The sequence below is a fragment of the Ammospiza caudacuta genome, chromosome 24, assembly GCF_027887145.1.
Source record: "Ammospiza caudacuta isolate bAmmCau1 chromosome 24, bAmmCau1.pri, whole genome shotgun sequence".
NCBI lineage: Eukaryota > Metazoa > Chordata > Aves > Passeriformes > Passerellidae > Ammospiza > Ammospiza caudacuta.
In genome coordinates, this window is record NC_080616.1 from 8442448 (window position 1) to 8464122 (window position 21675).

The 21675-nt window shown below is 55.5% G+C and overlaps 1 protein-coding gene across 1 annotated transcript; it reads left to right on the plus strand.

The window, feature by feature from the left end:
* The first annotated feature begins 1702 nt into the window (after positions 1-1702).
* Positions 1703-17524, plus strand: WNT2B (Wnt family member 2B). Its single transcript, XM_058819287.1, has 5 exons — positions 1703-1890; positions 12795-13015; positions 14680-14957; positions 15318-15582; positions 16531-17524. Exons 1-5 carry the CDS (start codon positions 1727-1729, stop codon positions 16758-16760), a joined length of 1158 nt encoding a protein of 385 aa, XP_058675270.1. The 5' UTR covers positions 1703-1726; the 3' UTR covers positions 16761-17524.
* Positions 17525-21675: the final 4151 nt, after the last annotated feature.

Sequence of the window (21675 nt, forward strand, 5' to 3'; positions counted from 1 at the left end):
ACAACAGGAATAGGAAGGAAAGAGCAGAATGAGCTGAGCTGGCTCGTGGGGAGGGGGCAGCTGAGGGCTCTGGCAATGGGGAAAGGACTTTGGTGAATAATGGCGTTTACAATCCCAGTAATTAATCAGGTATATCGCTAAAGTGCTGACAATGAGAGGTGACCAAAATGCCTGCTCACCTCCATGGTGTGGAAGGAGCAGCCAGGGAAGAGGGAACTGCCAGGCAAGGTTGGTTTTCACCAGCTGTCAGTCACCGGTTTTAGGGTGATGAAGGAAGGAAAGCTGAGAGCCCAGGGCAGCTCATCCATGAGCTCTCCCCGTCCCACAGGCACAGGTGACAGAGGCACGAGGAGAAGGGAGGGCAAAGGGCTGTGTCTGAGCTTGGGCACCGATACCCGATGGCGGCTCTCGCTGTGGCCAGCACCATCCCGGGCAGTGTATGCCTGTCCCCAGACCGCTGCCTGCGGGTCCCCGGGCACCTGTGGGGTCCGCACCGCCTCCGCCCCATGGCGGGGACCGTCCCGGCCGCCCCGCCAGCTTCGGGCAGGGCGATCTCGGTGCGCTGCCCGCTCCTGCCCGCCCCGGGCGGACGCGGGGCCCAGCGGAGCGCGGCTCCCCCGCCGTTTCCCACCCAGCAGTGACACCTGGCGGGGGCAGCGCGGACGGAGCCGGCCCCGGCCCCCGCATCCCCATCCCGCATCCTCATCCCGCATCCTGCATCCCCATTCCGCACCCCCATCCCGCATCCCGCATCCCGCATCCGTATCCCGCACCCGTATCCCGCATCCCCATCCCGCATTCCCATCCCATATCCTGCATCCCCATCCCGCATCCCCATTCCGCATCCCCATCCCCATCCCGCATCCGTATCCCCATCCCGCATCTCCCATCCCGCATCCACATCCCCATCCCACATCCCGCATCCCGCATCCGTATCCCCATCCCGCATCCCGCATCCGTATCCCGCACCCGTATCCCGCATCCGTATCCCGCATCCCCGTCCCGCATTCCCATCCCATATCCTGCATCCCCATCCCGCATCCCCATCCCCATCCCCATCCCGCATCCGTATCCCCATCCCGCATCTCCCATCCCACATCCCGCATCCCCATCCCACATCCCGTATCCCCATCCCGCATCCGCATCCCCATCCCGCATCCCGCTGAGCCCCTTCCCCGGGCGGGGCCGGACGGGGCGGCCGCGAGCGGCGGCTCCCGGCGCATCCCCGCGGGCGCAGCGGTGGGAGCGGCCCCGGTGCGGGGCGGCGCGGGGGCAGGAGTCCGGAGGGGGCTGTCCGACGTGCCCTCGGGGAGGCGGGGGTCGGTCCGGCCGGAGCGGCGGCTCCGCGCCTCTGACTCTGCCCAATGAGAGCCCGCAGCACGGCGGGCGCCGGCAATATTTGGCCGCGGCCCCCGCGCTCCCATCCCCAGAGCGCCCTCGCCCTCCGCGCAAGGCCCTCCATGGCCCGGCCCGGCCCCGCCGCCCGCCCCGCGCCGCTCGGGGGGCGCGGGCCCCGCTGAGCGCCCCCGGCCCCGCGGGGAGGGACCCGCGCCCGCCGCCCCCCGCGGCAGCATGAGCCCGGGCGCGGGGGCCCAGCCGGGGCTCGCTCAGCAGCGCGGAGCCGGCGGGCGCGCCGCGGGGCCGTGACGGGCAGTGCCCCGAGGGGAGCGCGGGCAGGACCCCCTTCCCCGGTCGTTTCTCCGTCTGGACCCCGCCCCGGAGAGATATGCTCAGCCCAAACCGCCTGGAAGCGTCTCCTGGGATTGCCGTGGCCCCCGGGCGTGCGGAGTGCGGAGCCTTCCCTCGGACGGCGGGCGCGGCCCCCCGGCTTTGCCTTCCCCTCGTCCTCCTGCTGCTCGCCCTGACGCCCCGCGCCGACTCCTCGTGGTGGTGAGTGAGTCCCGGCCGCGGCGCCGCCGCCCCGACGGTCCCCGGGCACCGCGGGCGGGAGCGGGACGGGGATGGAGATGGAGACGGGGATGGAGATGGGGACGAGAACGGGAATGGCCGGGAACGGGGACAGGGCGGGGACGTGGATGGGCATGGGGACGGGGAAGACCGACCAGGGGACGGGGCAGCGCCGGCGGGAGCGCAGCGAGCCCCGCAGCGCCCGACGTGCGGCCGTGGGAGCCGGCGGGACCGGCCGGGCCGTGCGGGCTCCCCGCGGCTCCACCTGCGCGGCTCCGGCCGCGTCCCGGGCCCCCGGAGCAGAGCGGAGCGGCTGCCGGAGCGGGGCCGCCCCGGGGCCGGTACCGGTACCGAGTCCTTCCCCGGGGCGCCGTCGCCCGAAAATGCCGCCGCTCCCTCCCTGGGGACGGGACTCGCCGCGGGGACCTCCGGCTCTGTCGGGGGCCGAACCCCGTGCGCTGTGCCGCCCCTGACAGCCTTCCCTCCCCGACACGGCGAGCAGGAGCAGGAGGATGAGCCCCTCGGGGCGGTTCGGGCAGGGGAAGCGCCAGCGGCTCGGATCCGCTGACCCAGCCCGGCCCCGCCGGAGCTCCCATCCCCGCGGGCTGCAGTTATTTACTCTGCGCCTGGGAAGCGAAGAAAGTTGATGTCCCCCTTCCTTTAGATAAGATGAGGCTTTGTAAGAGACAGAAATGACGCCATAACAAAAACCGTCTGGAAATTAGTCCCCTTCTGCCCCGGTTCGTGTAACAATGAAAATTCATCTATTCAGAATGACAGTAATTAGGAAAACAAGGATCGAGAAATTTTCCAAGTGACCCTGTGCTGTTTCAGTAGTTCAGCAACACTAGAGTAAAAAAATAGTTGGCTGCAGTAAAGTTCTCAGTGTCCCCCACCCTGTAAAAGTCCTCGCTAATCTTGTGGAAAACAATGTTTTCCATGCCAATCTCATCATCATTACAGATCACGGTGGATGAGGCAAAACTTAATCAAATTCAACCCATCTGCCACTGAAAGAAAACGGTAGTTTCTGGAAATTCTCAGCTACCGTGGAGCGCTCTGTAAGGGGCCGGGAGCACTTAATAGTCATGCAGATAGCACAAGTATTCCCGGTGTTTGAGAGCACGTCTGGGCGTGCGGCGGCCCCGGCCGGGCTGGCATCCCCAGGAGAGCGATTCCAGGGTGAGAGGGGCTGGTGGGAAAGCGGTGGGGCTCGGAGGGAGCGGGAGCTCAGGGGACAGGCTGCTCGGGCTCCTGGCGGCAACCGAGCACGAAAGCAGCTTCTTCAAGAGACCAGAAAATGCTTTGGGGGACAAACGGGAAGTAGAAAGAGCAAGGCTGTTCACAGCCATGCCAGAGGAACTTTCCCGAAGCCTGGTCAGCTGAGGGGAACTGGAATCACTGGGAGAGAAAATGAGTCACTGTTGGGGAGTCTCAGGTTGATACAAGCACTGACCTGGCTTCCAGAGCCAGCTCTGCCCCAACCCAGCAGGGCAGGTGAAGGCAGGATTGCTTCTGTGGGCAAGGTGAGGCTGCTCAAATGTGAAAAGCTGAGGAGGGAAGGAAGGGACAGTGGAGAAGTTGGATTATTTCCATTATCACAGAGGCTGGAGAAAGAGATGTTCGTTAGAGCTGAGGAGTGGGTGCAGGGATAACATGGCTGGGGAAAAAAGGAGGAATGGAGCAGCCACAGCATCATCTGCCCGGGGCTGGGCAGTTCTGGTAACGCACGTGCTGCAGGGTGAGAATTCCTTCTTTAGGAGCAGCGTTAAAACCACCTATTTCCCGTGCCGTGCCCCGCTGTCCCCCGGCACGGCCGCCGCGGTCTGCGCTCCCTGCGCTTCCCAGCAAGCGGGAGGAAAACCGGCCTCGCTCAAAGCGCAGGGGCTGCGGCTTGCTTGGGGGAAGCTGGATTTAGCTCCCGCAGCAGTTTGTGTTCTCAGCTTGCAGGCTGATCCCGGCTGGCAGCTCAGGGGAGAGGGGAGGAGAGGAGAGGAGAGGAGAGGAGAGGAGAGGAGAGGAGAGGAGAGGAGAGGAGAGGAGAGGAGAGGAGAGGAGAGGAGAGGAGAGGAGAGGAGAGGAGAGGAGAGGAGAGGAGAGGAGAGGAGAGGAGAGGAGAGGAGAGGAGAGGAGAGGAGAGGAGAGGAGAGGAGAGGAGAGGAGAGGAGAGGAGAGGAGAGGAGAGGAGAGGAGAGGAGAGGAGAGGAGAGGAGAGGAGAGGAGAGGAGAGGAGAGGAGAGGAGAGGAGAGGAGAGGAGAGGAGAGGAGAGGAGAGGAGAGGAGAGGAGAGGAGAGGAGAGGAGAGGAGAGGAGAGGAGAGGAGAGGAGAGGAGAGGAGAGGAGAGGAGAGGAGAGGAGAGGAGAGGAGAGGAGAGGAGAGGAGAGGAGAGGAGAGGAGAGGAGAGGAGAGGAGAGGAGAGGAGAGGAGAGGAGAGGAGAGGAGAGGAGAGGAGAGGAGAGGAGAGGAGGCAGCCCGGGGAGCTGTGCTGGGAGCCGGGCAGCCCCACAGCCCCAGCCAGGCACCGCGCCTCTGGCCATCGTTACCAAACTGTATCGGTCCCAAGCACCTCAAATACATGACTTTAAAACAAAAAACAACTAGAATTTGAATATATTAAACTCTTACGGTTCACACTTTCAATTGAGCTTTCTCTTCTGGAAAGCAGAGCATTCCTAAGAAAAGCCTAAATTGAAGCGAGCGCTGTTGTGCTGGATGGGTCAGTCCTGATAAAATTGCATGTTTAGATTAAATTGTGGTTTACTGAAAATGGTTTCAACCAGCTGTGGTTTGGGAAAAAACTTATTCAGTGATTTGCATAGGTTTCCAAGCACATCTTTAGCACCACTGATATTACAGTAAATACATTTGGTGGTGCATCATCCTTCCTTATTTTAATTATTATTGCCAAATTCTTCTAGGGATTCACACACAATAAACTTGGGGAACTGGAGGAAATGCTTCTCATTTTCAGAGTCAAGTTTTTAAGTAGTTTTATAGGAAAAGTTGGGTCTCCTCTGATCACAGTACATGGAAAGGAAATATCAACCAAATGTTTCTTCTAAACAACTGCAAATTATTAATTTTCAGTGACGTCAGGCATGGCCCAACCGCTTCACATAAACGCCAGGAATTGGTGAACTTTGGCATCCGGAAGAGTGGCTGTGTGTGTGTGTGTGCACGTGCTCGGAGCACAGCGGAGGGGACAGGTTGGGGACAGTGTGGTTTTGGCCTGTGTGGTTGTGGCCGGGCTCTGTGACTAACGGTGACAGCGGGGTGGCTGTGGCGGGCAGCACCCTTGATCAAATGCTTCCAAACTCCAAAGTGTTCCTTAGCAACAAAATACCAGCTGAAACACAGACAGAAATTAGGAAGGAATGCAACGGGAAAATCCCTAAATCCCGTTTACACTTGCGTGCACGGGCAGGGAGAGCAGCATCGTCTGGGGGATGGCGCTGGCAGGGCTGTGCCCCGCGCCGCCAGAGCCGCCAGGCCCCGAAAGCGGCCCCCGAAATTCCTTGGGAAAGATTTGGGAGATTAGACAAATGTTGCTTATAAACATAAACTGTGCAATAAACAAACTTGCTGTAAATAACTAAGTAGAGTTTACTTGCTATTGAGAGCCCGGCGAGCCGTTCTGGTGTGGAAAGCCATTCTAAAATTAAAGGTTTGGTTAAAGAAAAATGTACACAAAGCCCTGCGTACTCCCCTGCATCCCACCCTCACACACACCCACTCTCCTGCAACCCACGCAGACCCCCCCAGCTCCCCAGCACACCAAATCCTTGTTAGCTAACTTGTTTATTGCTAACCACAGCCCTTGGAAACTACAAATATTTAATTTCATTTGGCATTGGAACAGATGGGAGGCATCAGGCTCCCAAAGAGATAAAACAAATCTGTGGAAGGAAGAGGATTGCAAGTTTGGGTGTGGGTTGGAGAGCGTGTGGGAGCCTGGCAACCACATGGGGCTACCCATGGTGCTGTCAGGATACAGGGGCTCCAAGAGAGCTGCTGCATCCCGGGGTGTGATGCACATATGGGGATTGTGAGGGATGACCAGAGCCAGGCAGCCATCATGGTCCAGCTCCCTTCCTTGGCCAGGGGAGGAGGAGTGTGTTTATGGGCATGGAAAACATACCCAGAGCAAGCCCTGGACGTGGCTCTGGCCAAGGGTTTGGTGAGGAGACCCCCAGTGCAGATGGAGAAGGAGACGTTGCCACCAGGATGGGCTGCTGGCTGCGCTCTCCTCCAGGATCTGCCTGTATTCCCACTGAGGCTCCAGCGCTGTCCGTGCTCAGTTGCAGGATGGGCACAAGGAGTGATGGAAAAACGGAGCCACAACGTATGTGTGGATACAGGATACAGGAGAGAGAGGCTCACTTAAGCAGGCATCATACTAAGGTGTGTGGGAGGGGAAATAGCATCAATAGGAATGTTTGAAATCAAGCCAAGGGAAAGAGAGCTGCATGGAGGAGCTGCAGAGCCCACGTGTAACCCACTGGGGGGGTGCTGCTCCTCCCCTCCGTGCCAGCCTCAGCTGGGCAGACCCGGGGGCTTTGCTCACACAGGGTCTGGCAGGCTGAGTGGGGGCTCCAGGGGCTGTAGCTGTGATCCCATCCTGGGTGTCCCTACCTGTGTGTCCACAGCTGCAATCCCATCCTGTGCCCTGCAGGAGCCTCTGCCACCAGAGCCAAGCAGCTCATCACCCTTTCAGCCTTGGCACGGCTGCAGGCACGATACAGAATCACAGAATCACAGAATCACAGAATCACAGAATCACAGAATCACAGAATCGTTGGAAGGGACCTTAAAGCATCTAATTCCAGCCCCTTTGCCATGGGCAGGGACAAAGCTCCAGGAGCTGACCTTGCCACTCCAAGGGGAGAGGACGTGCAGCCCCGGGGACACGGCGATCTGCGGTGCTGTCAGCTTGCTGTTGCAGAGGCTCTGCACGGCAATAAAAGCAGGAGGTCAGTGACCAGGAAGTCTTTATCCCGAGGCGCTCCCCAGCTCCGGCTGTCCGGGCAGCCATGCTGTGAAAAATAAGTTTTAAAGTAATGTCAGGCTGATGGAGAATGAACCCTGTGGCCTTTGCAGCAGCCCTGGTGTTCTTGGTTAGGGTGGATGGAACAGATGGGTTCTCTCAGTCACTCTGAGCAGTTATAATAATCCTAACTGTGCTGCTCAGTCCATTTTTCATTAGGGTCACTTTCACCTATGGGAAATCTTTCTCAGAAAGAAATGCAGAAAGAAAAAAATCCTTCTGCTCTTCCAAACTCATTAGCTTTTGCTATTACCAAAAGTGATTTCAGCAGTGCCATGAGGAGATCTGTGTTGGGCCAGAGCCCATGGAATCACAGCTTCTTCTTGGCGCAGCTCACACCCAACACACAGGATATGCCATGGAAAAGAGGATTGTACATCCAGCTTTATCACCTGAGGCTGTCTTACCTCCCCACCTTTTAGCAAAGGGCTTTGAGATTTGGTGAGAAAAGAAATTGGTTCTTAAGGGTAAAGCATAATTTTAATGAGCAAATTATTTTGTATTCATGCACCAGCAACAATGTCCCTGAGGAACAGCTTTAAGCTAGTGCTGACCAAAGTTTTCAGACCTCAGTTTTCAGGTTACTGTTACGCAAGATGCCAACAGCAAAATCTCCCACATCTGCCCAGGGGACAAGAGACTGCAGCACCCATCTGCTCCATCTCCCCAGGAGCACAGAGTTTCAGTCCTCCCCACAGAAACTACATCCCAAAGATTGCACGGGGCGCAGGAAAGCCACAGAGAGGCCACTCTGAGCAGGATCTGAAGGCAGACGACTTTAACAGAGGGATGCACAAGAAAGAGAAAGATGGTGCAGAAAATAAAAAATGTCCCCTGAGTGGCACTGCTAGTGGCTCAGAATTACGATATTAAAAATTATTGAAGTGAGACTAAGGCTCTCAACATGCAGAGTAGTGGCTGTAAGTGAGGAAATTAGGACTATTAATCACTCAAAGGCGTTAACAATTCCAGCAGGCCAGGATGGCCCTGTTCCCAGTGGGGCTTAATAAAATACTCAGGGTTTGTAATACTAAAATAATATCTCAGATGTTTATAGCACCTTGCAGCCCAAAGTGCTTGGCAGTTGGCTGTAAATTGTCTGCCACGGCAGGGAGAGCAGAGGAAGGAAGGTGCAGCATCCCTGGAAGTATGCAAAGAACTCGAGGAGGTGAAATGCTGCCAGGCATGATGGAATTTGCTCTTTAGCAGGCAAAGAAGGGTGTTGGATTTGATCCTATCTGCACAAGCTGTCTCCAATAGCTGCCTAGGGCTTTCCAGCCTCCCTCCAAAATACAATTTCATGAAGATCCAGTGGGATGGGAAGACACCAGAAGCCAGGGTAGTTACAGAGCAATGGGGAACTGAATCGCTCTTCCCCGGGGATGGACTCCAACAGCCTCTGGTGCCACCAAGAAGCCAAACCATGTTCTCTTCTCAGCCTCAGAGCTCTCAGCAGATCCCAGAGACTGTCCAGAACCCCTGGGAGCAGCTGGGGGTAAGGCTGTGACAGTGGTTTTAGTTAAGCTTACCTTCTATTAATCTAATTTAAAACTGCGCCTTTAATGGTATTGGTGCAACCCCGCAATAGGAATTTATGACATTTCAAGCAGCTGTTTTAATTCAGAGCACTAAAATGTAGATTTGTCTGAGAATGGCAATTCCAAAGATTTCCCTATTAAAATCTTGTTCAAATAGGTTTTCCAATGCTTTATGAAATAGCAAAAAATCAAGTCTTAGCTAAAGCAGTGTCTAGTATAAATTTGATTGGAAACTGAATTAGGGCACCCACTTTGCAGGAACACCTCGGTATTACAGAAGAACAACAGGACAGTTTCTGATTCCATGTAATTTCATTAATTCCCATGAAATTGATTTCTTTATTACAAAACCCCTTTTTCCAAGAGATTCTTCCCAGTGATCTCTGGGGAGGAGCTGTGCATTCTGTCACCTGAGCAGGGGGCAGAGGCAGCACAAGGAGCTGAGGGCTGCTGTGGGAAGCGCAGGAGCCGGACACAGAGCCCGGCCGTGGTGGGGCTAGCACGGCCTGCACGCCACCAGCTAAAGAGATGCGTCTGCCTCTGATTTGCATGTTTATCTTAGAAGCAATTTGGGTTTCTCCTTGTTTACAAGAGCCAAAGTCAGCAGACTCTCCACAAGAACAACAGCTTGGAGGCAGCGCGTGACGGGAGTCTCCTGTTCCACTCGCGGATTGGGATGGGCTCTGCATGCAGCTGCACCTCTGCATGCAGCCCTGCAGCTCACAGGGAGGGACAGGAGCCTTCACCCTGCAGCCTGCACAAGCACCTGCCCTTGGGAGATGAGGTCTCCATCCTCGGCTGCCTTTGCTGCCTTGTGAGCAGCAGGGAAGGGAGGGCAGGAGAGATGGCGCAGATCCCACAGCACGGCCCCGCACACCAGATCCAGGGAAAATGGGAAATGCAACTTGGAAAAGCTTGGAATGGCACACTGATGGGCAGGAGGTGACTCTGCAGCACTCAGAATGGCACACTGATGGGCAGGAGGTGACCCTGCAGCACTCAGAATGGCACACTGATGGGCAGGAGGTGACCCTGCAGCACTCAGAATGGCACACTGGTGTGCAGGAGGTGACCCTGCAGCACTCCTGATTGCACACTGATGGGCAGGAGGTGACCCTGCAGCACTCCTGATTGCACACTGATGGGCAGGAGGTGACCCTGCAGCACTCTCAGTTGCACCATGCAGCCCAGGGTGGTCAGAGGGATTGTGCCAGCTCCTTTGTACCCAAGCTGGGCAAACAGCTCTGCACTTGGCAAAGGGTGATGCCAGGGCTTCACACACCCTCAGGAGGCAGCAGCATATGGAATCCTGTTGGACAGGGTGGGGGATTGTTATCCCCACATGCACTTAATTATCCACTCCCTTCTTCCCTGCCTCCCAGCTCCTCCTCACTGCAGGCTGTCCAGCTCCTGCCTCTCTCCTCCCAACCCTGAAGTCCAGGCCTGAGTAGCCTCCAGCATCAGGAGAAGTTATCTCTCACAGACTTTTCTGAACTCGGGGCTTGGGTTTTGTGGGTTTTTTCAGCTACAAAAATGCAGATTACCCCAGAGTACAGCACTGCAGCAGTGTGCCACTTCCAGCACAGCTTTGTTTGATTGAAAACAAAGTTCTGATAAGGCAGCTGGGGACTTCTCGGAACATCCATTGTCTTTCTCATTGCAGTATTTTTAAAATGTCACAGATTTTGAGAAATAAAATTAGAAGGGATGCTTTCATCTGTCCAAAACAAATGTTTGGGTTTTTTCCCTCCCAAAACTCTGCTTGGCAGAATTTTCTGCTGTTCCTTGTCTTGCTCCATTTCAGAGTAACTGAACTCTACTGGACCATTTCTCACCAAGTGGAAGCTTTCATCTTTGCCGAGACAAGCGCAGCCTTTCCAGGTCATGGGAGGAATTTTCCCTTTAGTTGTGTGTTAGATTTCAGTACATGAACTCTGATGGAGGCCTGTGGGTGCTGTGGTAAATGTGCTGCCACAGGCAAAGGGAGAAGCACCACTGGCCCTTGTGGGATGCACATGGCGAGCTGCTACTGCAGCACTTGGTGCCCTGCGCTCTGCTCTCCCTCCACTTTCTCCTGCTGATAATGTTTGCTCTGATCTGGGTATTTGGCAGGAGAATTAAGGAGAAGTAATTAGCTTCCAGTGTGAAAAAGGGAGTGCCTGGTGTTTATCTTGTCTGGAGGGTTTCCCTTGATCTCGGTCTCCCAGGGGATGGTGTGAGTGCTTTATCCATCACTCTCGGTCCAGGAGGCAGCTGCTGTGTCCCAGCCCACTCTCAGCCCTCTGCTGGGGCTGGAGACCACGAGGTCCCTGGCGAGGGGCCCATCACAGAACATTTTACCTTTCCCAGCATCACCTTTCTCCAGCAAAGAGGAGCTTTGGCTACTTCTGAACTTCCATCGTGCAGCCTGCTGCCTCCCAGCATCCCATCACTGCCTTGCCTGCACAGGCAGGGGTAAGCCAGCCATCCCCATCCCTGCTGGGCAGGATGAATTCAGGGATGGGGAGCTGACCATGCCCTCGGGAAAGAATTCTGCAGTCCCACTCGATGTCACCGTGCCACCATCCAGCTGGTGGCATGCTCCTCTGCCCTGTCCCCACGGGAAGGAAGGGGCTGCTCTCAGCCTGGCACGAGCAAGGCACTGAAGCATCCCCAGTCAGCAGTGCTCGAGCAGCTCCTGTTGGCTTTTCTTTCCCAAACAGCTTCTGCCACTCCTCTGTTCCTCTGCCTCAGGATGAAAGGCTGGTGAGCATGCTTGTGACAATAAAGCTCAGTGCCCCTTGGAGTCTGGCTTTGCAAAGCCATGGGGAGCTGGGTTTATTATCCTCAGCTCCAGCCCGGGATGACCTTGTGCTTCTGCCAGCATTTAAAAAAAATATTTTAAAAGAGGGGGCAGATCCCATTGCTTTCTGTGCTTGCAGGGCTTTCCTGAGCCTGGGAGCTCTCTCTGGGGTGGATAGAACTGAGAGAACATGTCCAGAGACAGACAATGAAATATTGTCCAAGCTTATTGCTTTTTATTATTATTGAAAGAAGGTTTTTGCTTCCAGTCTGAGGGTTAGAAAAAATCTGAATATCACCCAAACCTCATCCCTTCCAGCCAGAATTCCAGCTCTGTGCTCCGCAGCAGAAATCATCCTCAAGCACAAGCAGCCAGAGGGGTGAGCGGGTGGTGCAGGCGGGAGCCGACCGGGATGGAAAATTCCACGTTGCTGCCATTGTCCGGGATGGGGAGAGTGCGGGGCAGAGCTCGGGTCCCTCCCCCGTGGCTGTGGAAAGCTGCCCATGGGCTCAGCCAGGCTCTGGCAGGCTGCTCTTTGTGCCTTGTCTGTCTGTCTGTCTGCTCCGAGTCCTGCTCTCTCCCCACGGCTGCGGACACAGGTGGGATGCAGGCAAGGTGGGAGCCACAGCAGAGTTCTGCCAGTTGTGGAGCTTCAGGGCACGAGAGTGAATGTCCAGGAGATGCACAGAGAGAAATCGACAGCTGGGGGATAACTGTGTGTGAGGAGTGCAGCACCAACGGGTGCAGCCTGCTCCTCTTCCTCCCTCACCTGCGCATCCACAGGTGTCTGTGCCATGGACATTCCTGACAAAGGCAGGCAGGAGAAAGGGCAGAGGCTGCAGGAGCCCCCTGGGCTCAGCTGGGCTCCATCCTGCTGTGCTCAGCAGGGCTGGGTGACAGCACAGGGCTGGCATGTTGGGAAGAGACTGGGAGGGAGGTTTTGCACATCAGCAAGTTCTGTGCTGCTGCCCCAGGAGCTGACACAGGCCAGGCTTATGGGAGGCATCCATGACTCACAGCACCCAGAGCTGGCTGTCTGCTGGGGGACATGGGCTCCACAGACTCCCTGCCCCTTCCTGCAGTGATGCACACACTGAGAAAAGCTCTGCTTGCCCCTGGCTCATGCATCTTGGGATTACTTTATTAAACAAAAAGACTCATTGGGGTAGTGGAGAGGCAGCTCTGATCTCTGCTCTCGGTGACCAGGGACAGGAACCAAGGCAATGCCTGGAGCTGTGTCAGGGGAGGTTTAGGCTGCATATCAGGACAAGGTTCTTCCAGAAGGTGGTGGGGCACTGAACAGGCTCCCCGGTGCAGTGGTCCTGGCCCTAAGGCTGCCAGAGCTCAAGAAGCGTTTAGCCAATGCTCTCAGACACAGGGTGGGATTTTGGGGGTGTCCTGTGCAGGACCAGGAGTTGGACTGGATGATCCTTGTGGGTCCCATCCCACTGAGGGTATTCAGTGATGCTGTGACCGCCCTGTGCAGGCAGGGCAGTAACGTGGCACCCTTCTCTCCTGCAGGTACATCGGGGCACTGGGCGCGAGGGTGATCTGTGACAACATCCCCGGGCTGGTGAACAAGCAGCGACAGCTCTGCCAGAGGTACCCTGACATCATGCAGTCGGTTGGGGAGGGAGCCAAGGAGTGGATCCGGGAGTGCCAGCACCAATTCCGGCACCACCGCTGGAACTGCAGCACCCTGGACCGCGACCACACCGTCTTCGGCCGGGTCATGCTGAGAAGTAGGTCCTGCCCTGTCCCCTTCCCACCACCCTGGGACTTCTCTTGCTGAGAGTCTCTCCTCCCACTGGGCTGCCATGCCCGGTGGCTTGGATTACTCCCTGAGGAGAGCTTTGCCTTTCCTTGTAAATTAATCAAGTCGTAATGGGAGCGGAGCAGTGCGTTTGGAATAGCTGCACCAGATGAGATGGAGCAGGGGGAGCACTGGGGGAGAAGGGGGAAGGAGGAGACACCTCCGGAGAACAGGCGCATATGTAAACAGTAATGGGATATATAAATATTTGGAGAGCAGGGTTGGCCAGGACTCAGCAATTCACGTGGGAACTGGCTGTTCCCTCGCATGGCAAGGGAGGCAAGGCACAGATGCAGCTCCAGTCCCTGCTCCAGGCTCTGAGGTGGAGGAGGACCATGGATGCAGGTGCCAGCCCTGCACAAAGGACTGGGCATGGCCCTGACGGGAGAGATGGATACAACACAAGCAGGGATGCACCCAGGAAAGGTAGCCAAGGAAGAGAGAGGAAAGGCATGATGGGGACAGGGGTGGGGCGGTTCCAGAGCAGGAGCAGCACCATGGGCTCCAGCTGCCCCGGGAGTGCTCTGGACGCAAACAGGCCCTGGGAGCCAGCACAAGCCCCAGCACAGGCAACAGTGCTGCAGGACAGATGCTGCTGCATCCCATGACGTGCTGGGAGCATCCAGCCATGTGGCCTCCAAATCAAAAGCGGCTGGAAGAGTCTTTGCACTCACAGCTCGTATGGAGGACACGTGAGTGCCACAGAAGGAGCCGGTGAGTGGGAGGCTTGCCCCTTGCTGGCAGGGGGATGGAGCAGCTGCCCGTGGGGTGGACAAGCAGCAGAGCCACAAGCCAGATGCCTGACCCAACTGGAGGAAGGGAACTGGAATGCTGAATGAAGATTTCACCCTGCCATGCTGCAGCCTGCTGCTCAGCCTCTCTGTTCCCATCACAGCACCTTTTCTCCTGCTCGCATCCTCTCCTGGCAAAGGATGGGGAATGATGAAAGCTCCTCGCCACAGCCCCATCCTGCGAGGCCCAAAGAGAGCTCTGCTGCCTTTGAAGTTGCTTTCAAAGGCTCTCAAAATGAAGACTAACATGGTTTTGATTTGCAGCTTCTTTTACAGCATTATAAAACCAGCTGCGAACTTGAACCAGAGACACAGAATAGCAGCAGCAAGCTGTGCTGTACGGGAGGAGCCGCGCCCGGCCCGAGGGAGGCAGGCAGGGAGGCAGGGAGGGAAGGAGGGAGGGCAGCCGCCCTGGCCCGAGGTGCTGGCTCTCACCACCGTGGGCATGTGCCCTGAGCACTGCAGTCAGCCTGAGGGCTCCAGGGCAGCCGGGGCCGGACACTGTGGTCAGCAGAGATGGCTGGGCTGGGCTTATCCACATACGGGATGGTGTCGCTCCCCAAGGCCCGGTTCCTCATGGGCTGCAGGCTCTTGGCGCAGCCTGGCACGCTCCCAAGGCCCGGTTCCTCATGGGCTGCAGGCTCTTGGCACAGCCTGGCACGCTCCCAAGGCCCGGTTCCTCATGGGCTGCAGGCTCTTGGCACAGCCTGGCACGCTCCCAAGGCCTGGTTCCTCATGGGCTGCAGGCTCCTGGCACAGCCTGGCACGCTCACTCCCCGTTCCTGTCTCTCTCCCCGGGCAGGCAGCAGGGAGGCCGCCTTCGTGTACGCCATCTCCTCGGCCGGGGTGGTCTATGCCATCACACGGGCGTGCAGCCAGGGGGACCTCAAAGTGTGCAGCTGTGACCCGCTCAAGAGGGGCCGCTCCAAGGACGAGCGCGGGGAGTTCGACTGGGGCGGCTGCAGCGACAACATCAACTACGGCATCCGCTTTGCCAAGGCCTTCGTGGATGCCAAGGAGAAAAAGGTGAAGGACGCCCGGGCGCTGATGAACCTGCACAACAACCGCTGCGGGAGGATGGTGAGTGCAGCCCTGCAGCAGAGCCCAGAGCTCTGTGACCTTGCCGAGGGGACTGGGCATCCAGAACAGCTTGGCCAGAGAAACGGGACCTTGAGCACCTTTGGAGGGCAGCTCCTGCTGTGGATAAGGCTGGATGCTGCCCTGCCTTGCCCTAGGGAATGGCAGGACCTCGCTCACCTTTGCCTCCTGTGTCCTTGCTGCTGCTGGCATTGGTGATCCCCATACACAGCCTCTGTCTCCCATCAGGAGCCCCATCCCACACAGCCAGGGGCTGGTAAGCTGCACCAGCAATGAGTAGACACTGCTGCAGTATCTATGCCCAGGGTGACCACTGGTCCTCACCCATCTCTCTTCCCACAGGCTGTGAAGCGCTTCCTGAAGCTGGAGTGCAAATGCCACGGCGTCAGCGGCTCCTGCACACTAAGGACTTGTTGGCTGGCAATGTCAGATTTTCGAAAAACAGGGGATTACCTGAGGAAGAAATACAACGGGGCCATCCAGGTGACGATGAATCAGGATGGCACTGGCTTCACCGTGGCCAACAAGAACTTCAGGAAGCCCACAAAAACAGATCTGGTGTATTTTGAGAACTCACCTGATTACTGCGTGATGGACAAGTCAGCAGGTAAAACCTGGAGTCATTACCCAAAAACATCTCTTCCTCCCTTCCCAACAGGCCAGCAGCTCCCAGCCTGGGGGCTCAGCTCCTCCACTCAACCCATCTTTGGAGAGGGGGTTACCCAGACCCAAGAGTCCACACAGCACCCCACACCTGCACAGGCAGGACTGCATTTGTCCAAAACCCCTCAGGCTTCTGGTCGTCACAGAAGAGCCCATCTTCTGCAGCACAAAGCTCCCTTGAACAGCCAACAAAGAGCCTGCTCCATGCACAGGCTGCTCCTCTGAATGCAGCCCGAGGCTGGGATGAGAGCAGGGAACAGGCAGCAGGGCTGCTGGATTCCAGCTGAGATGATCAATGGTTTCTCAGCCTGAAGCATTCCCAGCTTCACAGCAGCCATGGGAGTTCAGTGGGGAGCACATGGTCCTGCCATGCTCAGCCTAAGCAGAGAGGGCATTTTGAGCTTTGCCAGCTGCAAAACCTGGTTCGGTGGGCACACACTGCTCCAGAGGTTCCCCAAGGCACAAAAGGGCTACAGATCCCTGTCCCCTACTATCTTATGCTCTGGCACCAGCAAACACAGGCTCTAGCAGTGGGCATGGGAGGGAGGCCATGCAGATTGCCATAGAAACCCAGGTGGTTTGGGGTTGAAAGGGATGTGAAAGATCATCTCATTCCAACCATCCATCACAGGGGACATGAGAGACACCAAAGCTGCATCCCTGGCCAGGCTTGTGGCATCCCATGTCCATAAAGCAGTCGCACCCAAGGTCCACCTGCCGATGGAGATGCCCAGTGTCCCCAGTAACCCCTGGGGTGGGTGGGCGGGCAGGGAAGTGCTGGGACCCAGGGAGAAGAGCATCGTGACGTGCTCCGTTCCCCCGCGGGATGGGCGGGCAGGGAATGCAGGGACGCAGGGACGTGAACACCCTGACCCGCTCCGTTCCCCCGCAGGCTCCCTGGGCACGGCCGGCCGCGTGTGCAGCAAGGCATCCCGCGGCACGGACGGCTGCGAGGTGATGTGCTGCGGCCGCGGCTACGACACCACGCGCGTCACCCGCGTCACCAAGTGCGAGTGCAAGTTCCACTGGTGCTGCGCTGTGCGCTGCAAGGAGTGCGAGGACACTGTGGACGTGCACACGTGTAAGGCCCCCAAACGGGCCGAGTGGTTGGACCAGACCTGATGGGACGGGAGCACCGAGGGAAGAAGCCACTGCCACCCTCCCTTGCAATTGTTTTTAAACCCCTGTGCCCTGAGGGCCACGATGTTCTGGGAGCTGTAGTTCAACTGCATGTAGTTCAACTTTTATTTAATTAATTCTCCAAAGCACTAAGTAAAGGACTACGGTTCCCAGGAGGTACTGTGGGCCCTTCGATGTGTTCAGCAAAACTAATTCCTGACGTAGCAGGAGGCTGCAATCCTTGCTTAAACTGTGAACCTGCAAAGGTTCTCTTGGCAAAGGGATGGTGCGACCAACAGAGACTCGGAGGACTGACTGTCGGGACGTGATGGCTGAGGAATCCTGCACCTCCCCAGAGAATCTGTTACAGTAAAGCTTCACCAGCGAAAAACACTAGTTCAGAATAATCCACTCTTGCAAAAGCATTCTTGCTCTTTCCTTTTTGCAAGGCCAGAGGAAGGGTGTTGTGAATCCATAAGACAGTTCCATGATACCTGTGTGTCCCTGGAGCAGACCTGACACATCACTAACCCCATTGAGCAAAAGCCACCTCTGCACAAGGCTTGTGTCCCCAGCACAGGGAACAAGTGGAGCTGTAACCTGGAACTGAACTCTGAAGGACTGCACAGAGACAAAGGCCACCTCTAGATGCTGGTGGACACACGGGGCTTGAGAGAGCAAATGAAACCTGTGAACTTACTGGTAGGTTCTGAAGTCAACCATACAACAGCATCTCTGTACAACTCACGTGTATGTTGTGTATATTGCTTATTATTTTAAGTCAAAATTCATTATAAACCTGTACCAGAAAATTATGTCCTTTGCTTTTTGAATTCCTACTCACTCAGCTGAGCACATCCCCAGAACAGGAACCAGCCCACAGTGTTTCTCTTCCCCACTGTCTGCAGCTCCTGCTGTCCCAAAGCTTCCTACAGAGCTGAGCACCCAGAGCCCCAGGGAATCCTTTCTCAGCAGGATCACACTTCAGGATGCCCCATCCCCAAAAGTGTTCAAGGCCAGGTTGGACAGGGCTCGGACCAACCTGGTCAAGTGGAAGGTGTCCCTGCCCATGGCAGGGGGTGGAACAAGAAAGGTTTTACAGTCCTGTACCACTCAAACCATTCCATGGTTCTACAGCACAGGGTCAACAGGGGATGCTAGATAAACTTACAACTCTTTCCCATTAAAAAAGCCCTAAACACTCAAAACATAATCAACTAAAATTGAAGCTGATGAGAGGAGGGGAAGGCAGCTGCAGAGTTGCTGGTAGGTAAGTTACAGGGATCCACCTCTCATCTGTACAAATTTCCTCTTTTCTCCACCAATTTGAGCAAGCAGACATTATAAAAATACTTAATGTACAAATATTTTATAGAGTCTGGTCAAAAGGTTCCAATCCACACAAACAAATGGAATGTATAACAGTTGAACCTGGAAACTAAACTGACCCAGGTAAAAAAGAAAAATTACCTTAACCATTGCAATTCCTGAGGCTGAGAGTGCTCCTGCAGTTCCCCCACCAGAGCCAGGCTGCACATTGCCCCAGGCACGCTGTGCCTCCTCCCTGAGCCAGAAAAATGGGGTTAATTTTCCTAATGCTGCTCAGCATTGTGCTGATGGCAAGGATGTTTCACACAGAGGAAGTTTTCATGGAAGTTCCAAACTTGTAACAATAAGAGAGGCCAAGTCAACAGGGACTTTTTGCTGGGGTCTGCTTTATGGCAGCCAGAGGCCATGTCAGAGGTCTCTGAGGAGCTGGGGCTTTCTCTGGAAGCAGTGAGAAGTGTGGGCAAGGGAGCCAAGCAGGCTACAAAGCAAAGTCTGAAGGAAGGTCAAAGGAACAGGATGGGATTAAGGCAAAGAAGATTATTCTGGTCCTAAGCCACCCATCGGCTACTGCACCAAAAGCATTTCTGAACAGCGATCTTACTCAATGGCCCTAGGAAATAATAGTTTAAGCGGGGAGAGAAATCCACTTTAAAACCAGTTTTGATGGAGGAACTGCTCAAAGAATTAAAAGAGCCTGCCATGGGCTGAATTAAGCACCTTCCTCCACGCCAAACCCCTGAGAGTGCTCACGCAGAAAAAGGACCTTCAGCAGAGCTGCCGCAAAGCCACAGCCAAGCCAAAAGGTGACATTTTATTGGAGATCTTGAGAGAATTACAGGAATCTCACCTTCCCACTGCCTAAACAGCTTTTTACAGAATTAAACCAATTCCCTGACAGCACAAGAGGGTTGTGCAGCACCTTCCCTGCTCTTGCACTGGAGCTGGTGTTTACCCAGGAGACTTCTGGCCTCCCCCCAGGCCCTTCCAAGACCCCCCGAATTTCAGGGAGACAATTTTCCCATCCCGGCTGTACTGAGGAATGCTGGCAGGTGAGCAGGAGGTCTGAGGCAGGCCCAAGGCATCCCGAGCCAGTGCAGCATCCGTCAGCACAGGCTCATCAACCGGGAAGAGCCTCTCATTTATCTTCATTACTGCTCCACCTCCTCTCAATTTACGACAGACTTGAAAAAAATGCTGCCCCCTCAGCCATCAATCCAAGCCTCCCTCCCAGAGCAGGACACACTCCCTGGGCTGGGAGGGACCCAGTGCCTGGGGACCCGGGGTCAGCCGTCAACAAACACTTCTTCTTCTGCAGAGGACCCCAGGGGGTGTCTGCAGGAGATCTGTGGGCCAGCTTGATGAATGACACCTTAATCAATGGCTGCTGCCTAAATATATCCTCCTCTTGAATGCAGAGGTTCATATTTTAAAACAAAGAGGGAAACTCCTGAGGACAGGTTGCCTTTGGTTTATTGGCTTCCCCTCTTTCTGGCTTCATCACGGTGATGCTGAAACTGGATGCCTCCAGTGCTCTGTAGAGAAACCACAGCTGAGACAGGAAACCTCCCTAGTCCTGCCAGGTCCACCTGTGCAGCTGCATTCCTCTGTCACAGCAGTAAATAAGAGGAGTAAAAATACTTGGATCAAGTGCTACAGAAGTACCTGGAGCAGTCATGGCACAGCCCACTGAGCTCAAGTCCACCTGACAGAAGAAGTGACAGTTTCTCCTGCTAAGGACTATGCAAGGCTACACTCATTTATTAACAAGCAATCAGCAGAAAACCACAGAACTGGAACAGAAATACACCACTCAGCCAGAGCAAACTCCCAGTGCTTGTACAAGAGAAGGTCCCACTGTGGGCTGAAGGAAACTCAGACTGGTCACTGCCCTACTGCAGATGAGCCCCACAGAAGCCCCCCTGAGCACACTCACCCTTGGCAAGCAGCTGCTTTCCATCTCTCTGAAGGCTACAGTCTCATCAGGGAACACTCAGTCTCTCTCACAAACCCCTCTGAAGTAATCTGACTAAAATGTGGAGGGAGCCTTTCATGCAAGTTCATCTTCAAATTATCTTTCAGTCAAAAGCACGGCTGCACTGAAGGACAAGGTGCAGAATTAATTCCTTATGAGCTTCTGAATATATTACCTTCTCTGAAGCAGCTGGACAGGACACACAGGAGGAGGCAGAAGGCATTGGAAACATGGAATCGTGCAGGGCCAGGAATTGGACTTGACATCCAAATGTTCCTTCTGGGTCTCTTCCATAGTCCAGGAGACTCTATGATTCTGATTTTCTCCATGTGGGTGAGAACAGGCCTTAGCCCAGGTGACACCACCACTTTTTGGGATGGAGGTAACGGCAAGATCCGTAAATTCTTGAGCTCAGCAATGCAGGTGACCTCATTGCCAAGCTACATCCCAATCCCAACACCCCCTTGTCTCTCCACGGGCCTTTTCTGTTCTCCACTGGGTTCCTAAAGGCACAGAAGGCTTTGCTCAGGTACCTGTGACCAGTGTAATCCATGGGGGATTACAAACCTGCCGTAACAGACCCAGCCCTCCGGGGCAGATTTACTGTGGCATTTGGCCTAACATTCACACAGCCTGTCAAGGTCTGTGCAAGCTTTCACATCCCATATTCCCGAAGCAGAGTCACAGAGGGCTGCTCCAGCTAGCAGCAGGGGGGTCACTGCTCTGCAATCACAGCCAGTGAGTCAAGGCAGGAGAATGCAATAGTCACATACTGTGTCACTCTGTTTTATAACTGATGAAAGCCTACAGCCAAATTAGCAAAGAAATCAAGAGGCTGTTAAGAGAAGGGTCCGGCCGATGAGGCCACACTGTGATTGCACAACCCAAAGCATCCAGAGTAAAAGGAAAATGCTGCTGGCCAGAAAGAACCAAAGGAGGAAGATCCCAGTGGAGGAACACGCTCATCGTGGTGGATGCACCCTCAGTGATGCCGTCAGCACGGGCGTGTTACCTCGCTCTCCCCAATGACCAGACTCACTGAAGATCCCACCAAAGAGCACAAAACAGCAGTCGAGGCTGGAAATGAGGAAAATTCCAAGCACATGAGCAGCATCCCTGATCACGGCCTTGTCCCTCCAGTAAGGGCTGGGGCGTGCAGAGCACACCCTGCCAAGGAGGCTCCAGACAGGGAGGAGGCAGCCAGGAGACAGAGCTGGAAACGAAGCTGCCTTTACTCTTTATCCACCTTTACTGTCAGATGGGTGAATTCAGAGCACAGGACACTGAACACAGAAGCCCACTGTGATTGCTACTGTCATCCTGACTGATCTGTGGATATTTTTCCCAAAAGCAGGTGACAACAGCTCATACATCACCTCTGCAGCCATCCTAATGAAATGCAGACAAGAGGAGTCTGTCCCTCTTAACAGCAAAACAGGGCAAGCTGGGCACTGCTCAGAATCTGGTATAGTAGGAATGCTGGAGAAGAGGTTCAGACTGGCTATCAGGAAAAGGTTCTTTCCCCAGAGGGTGGTCGGGCACTGAACAGGCTTGCCAGATAATGGTCATGGCCCCTCGGCTGCCAGAGCTCCAGGAGCCTTTGGACAGTGCTCTTCA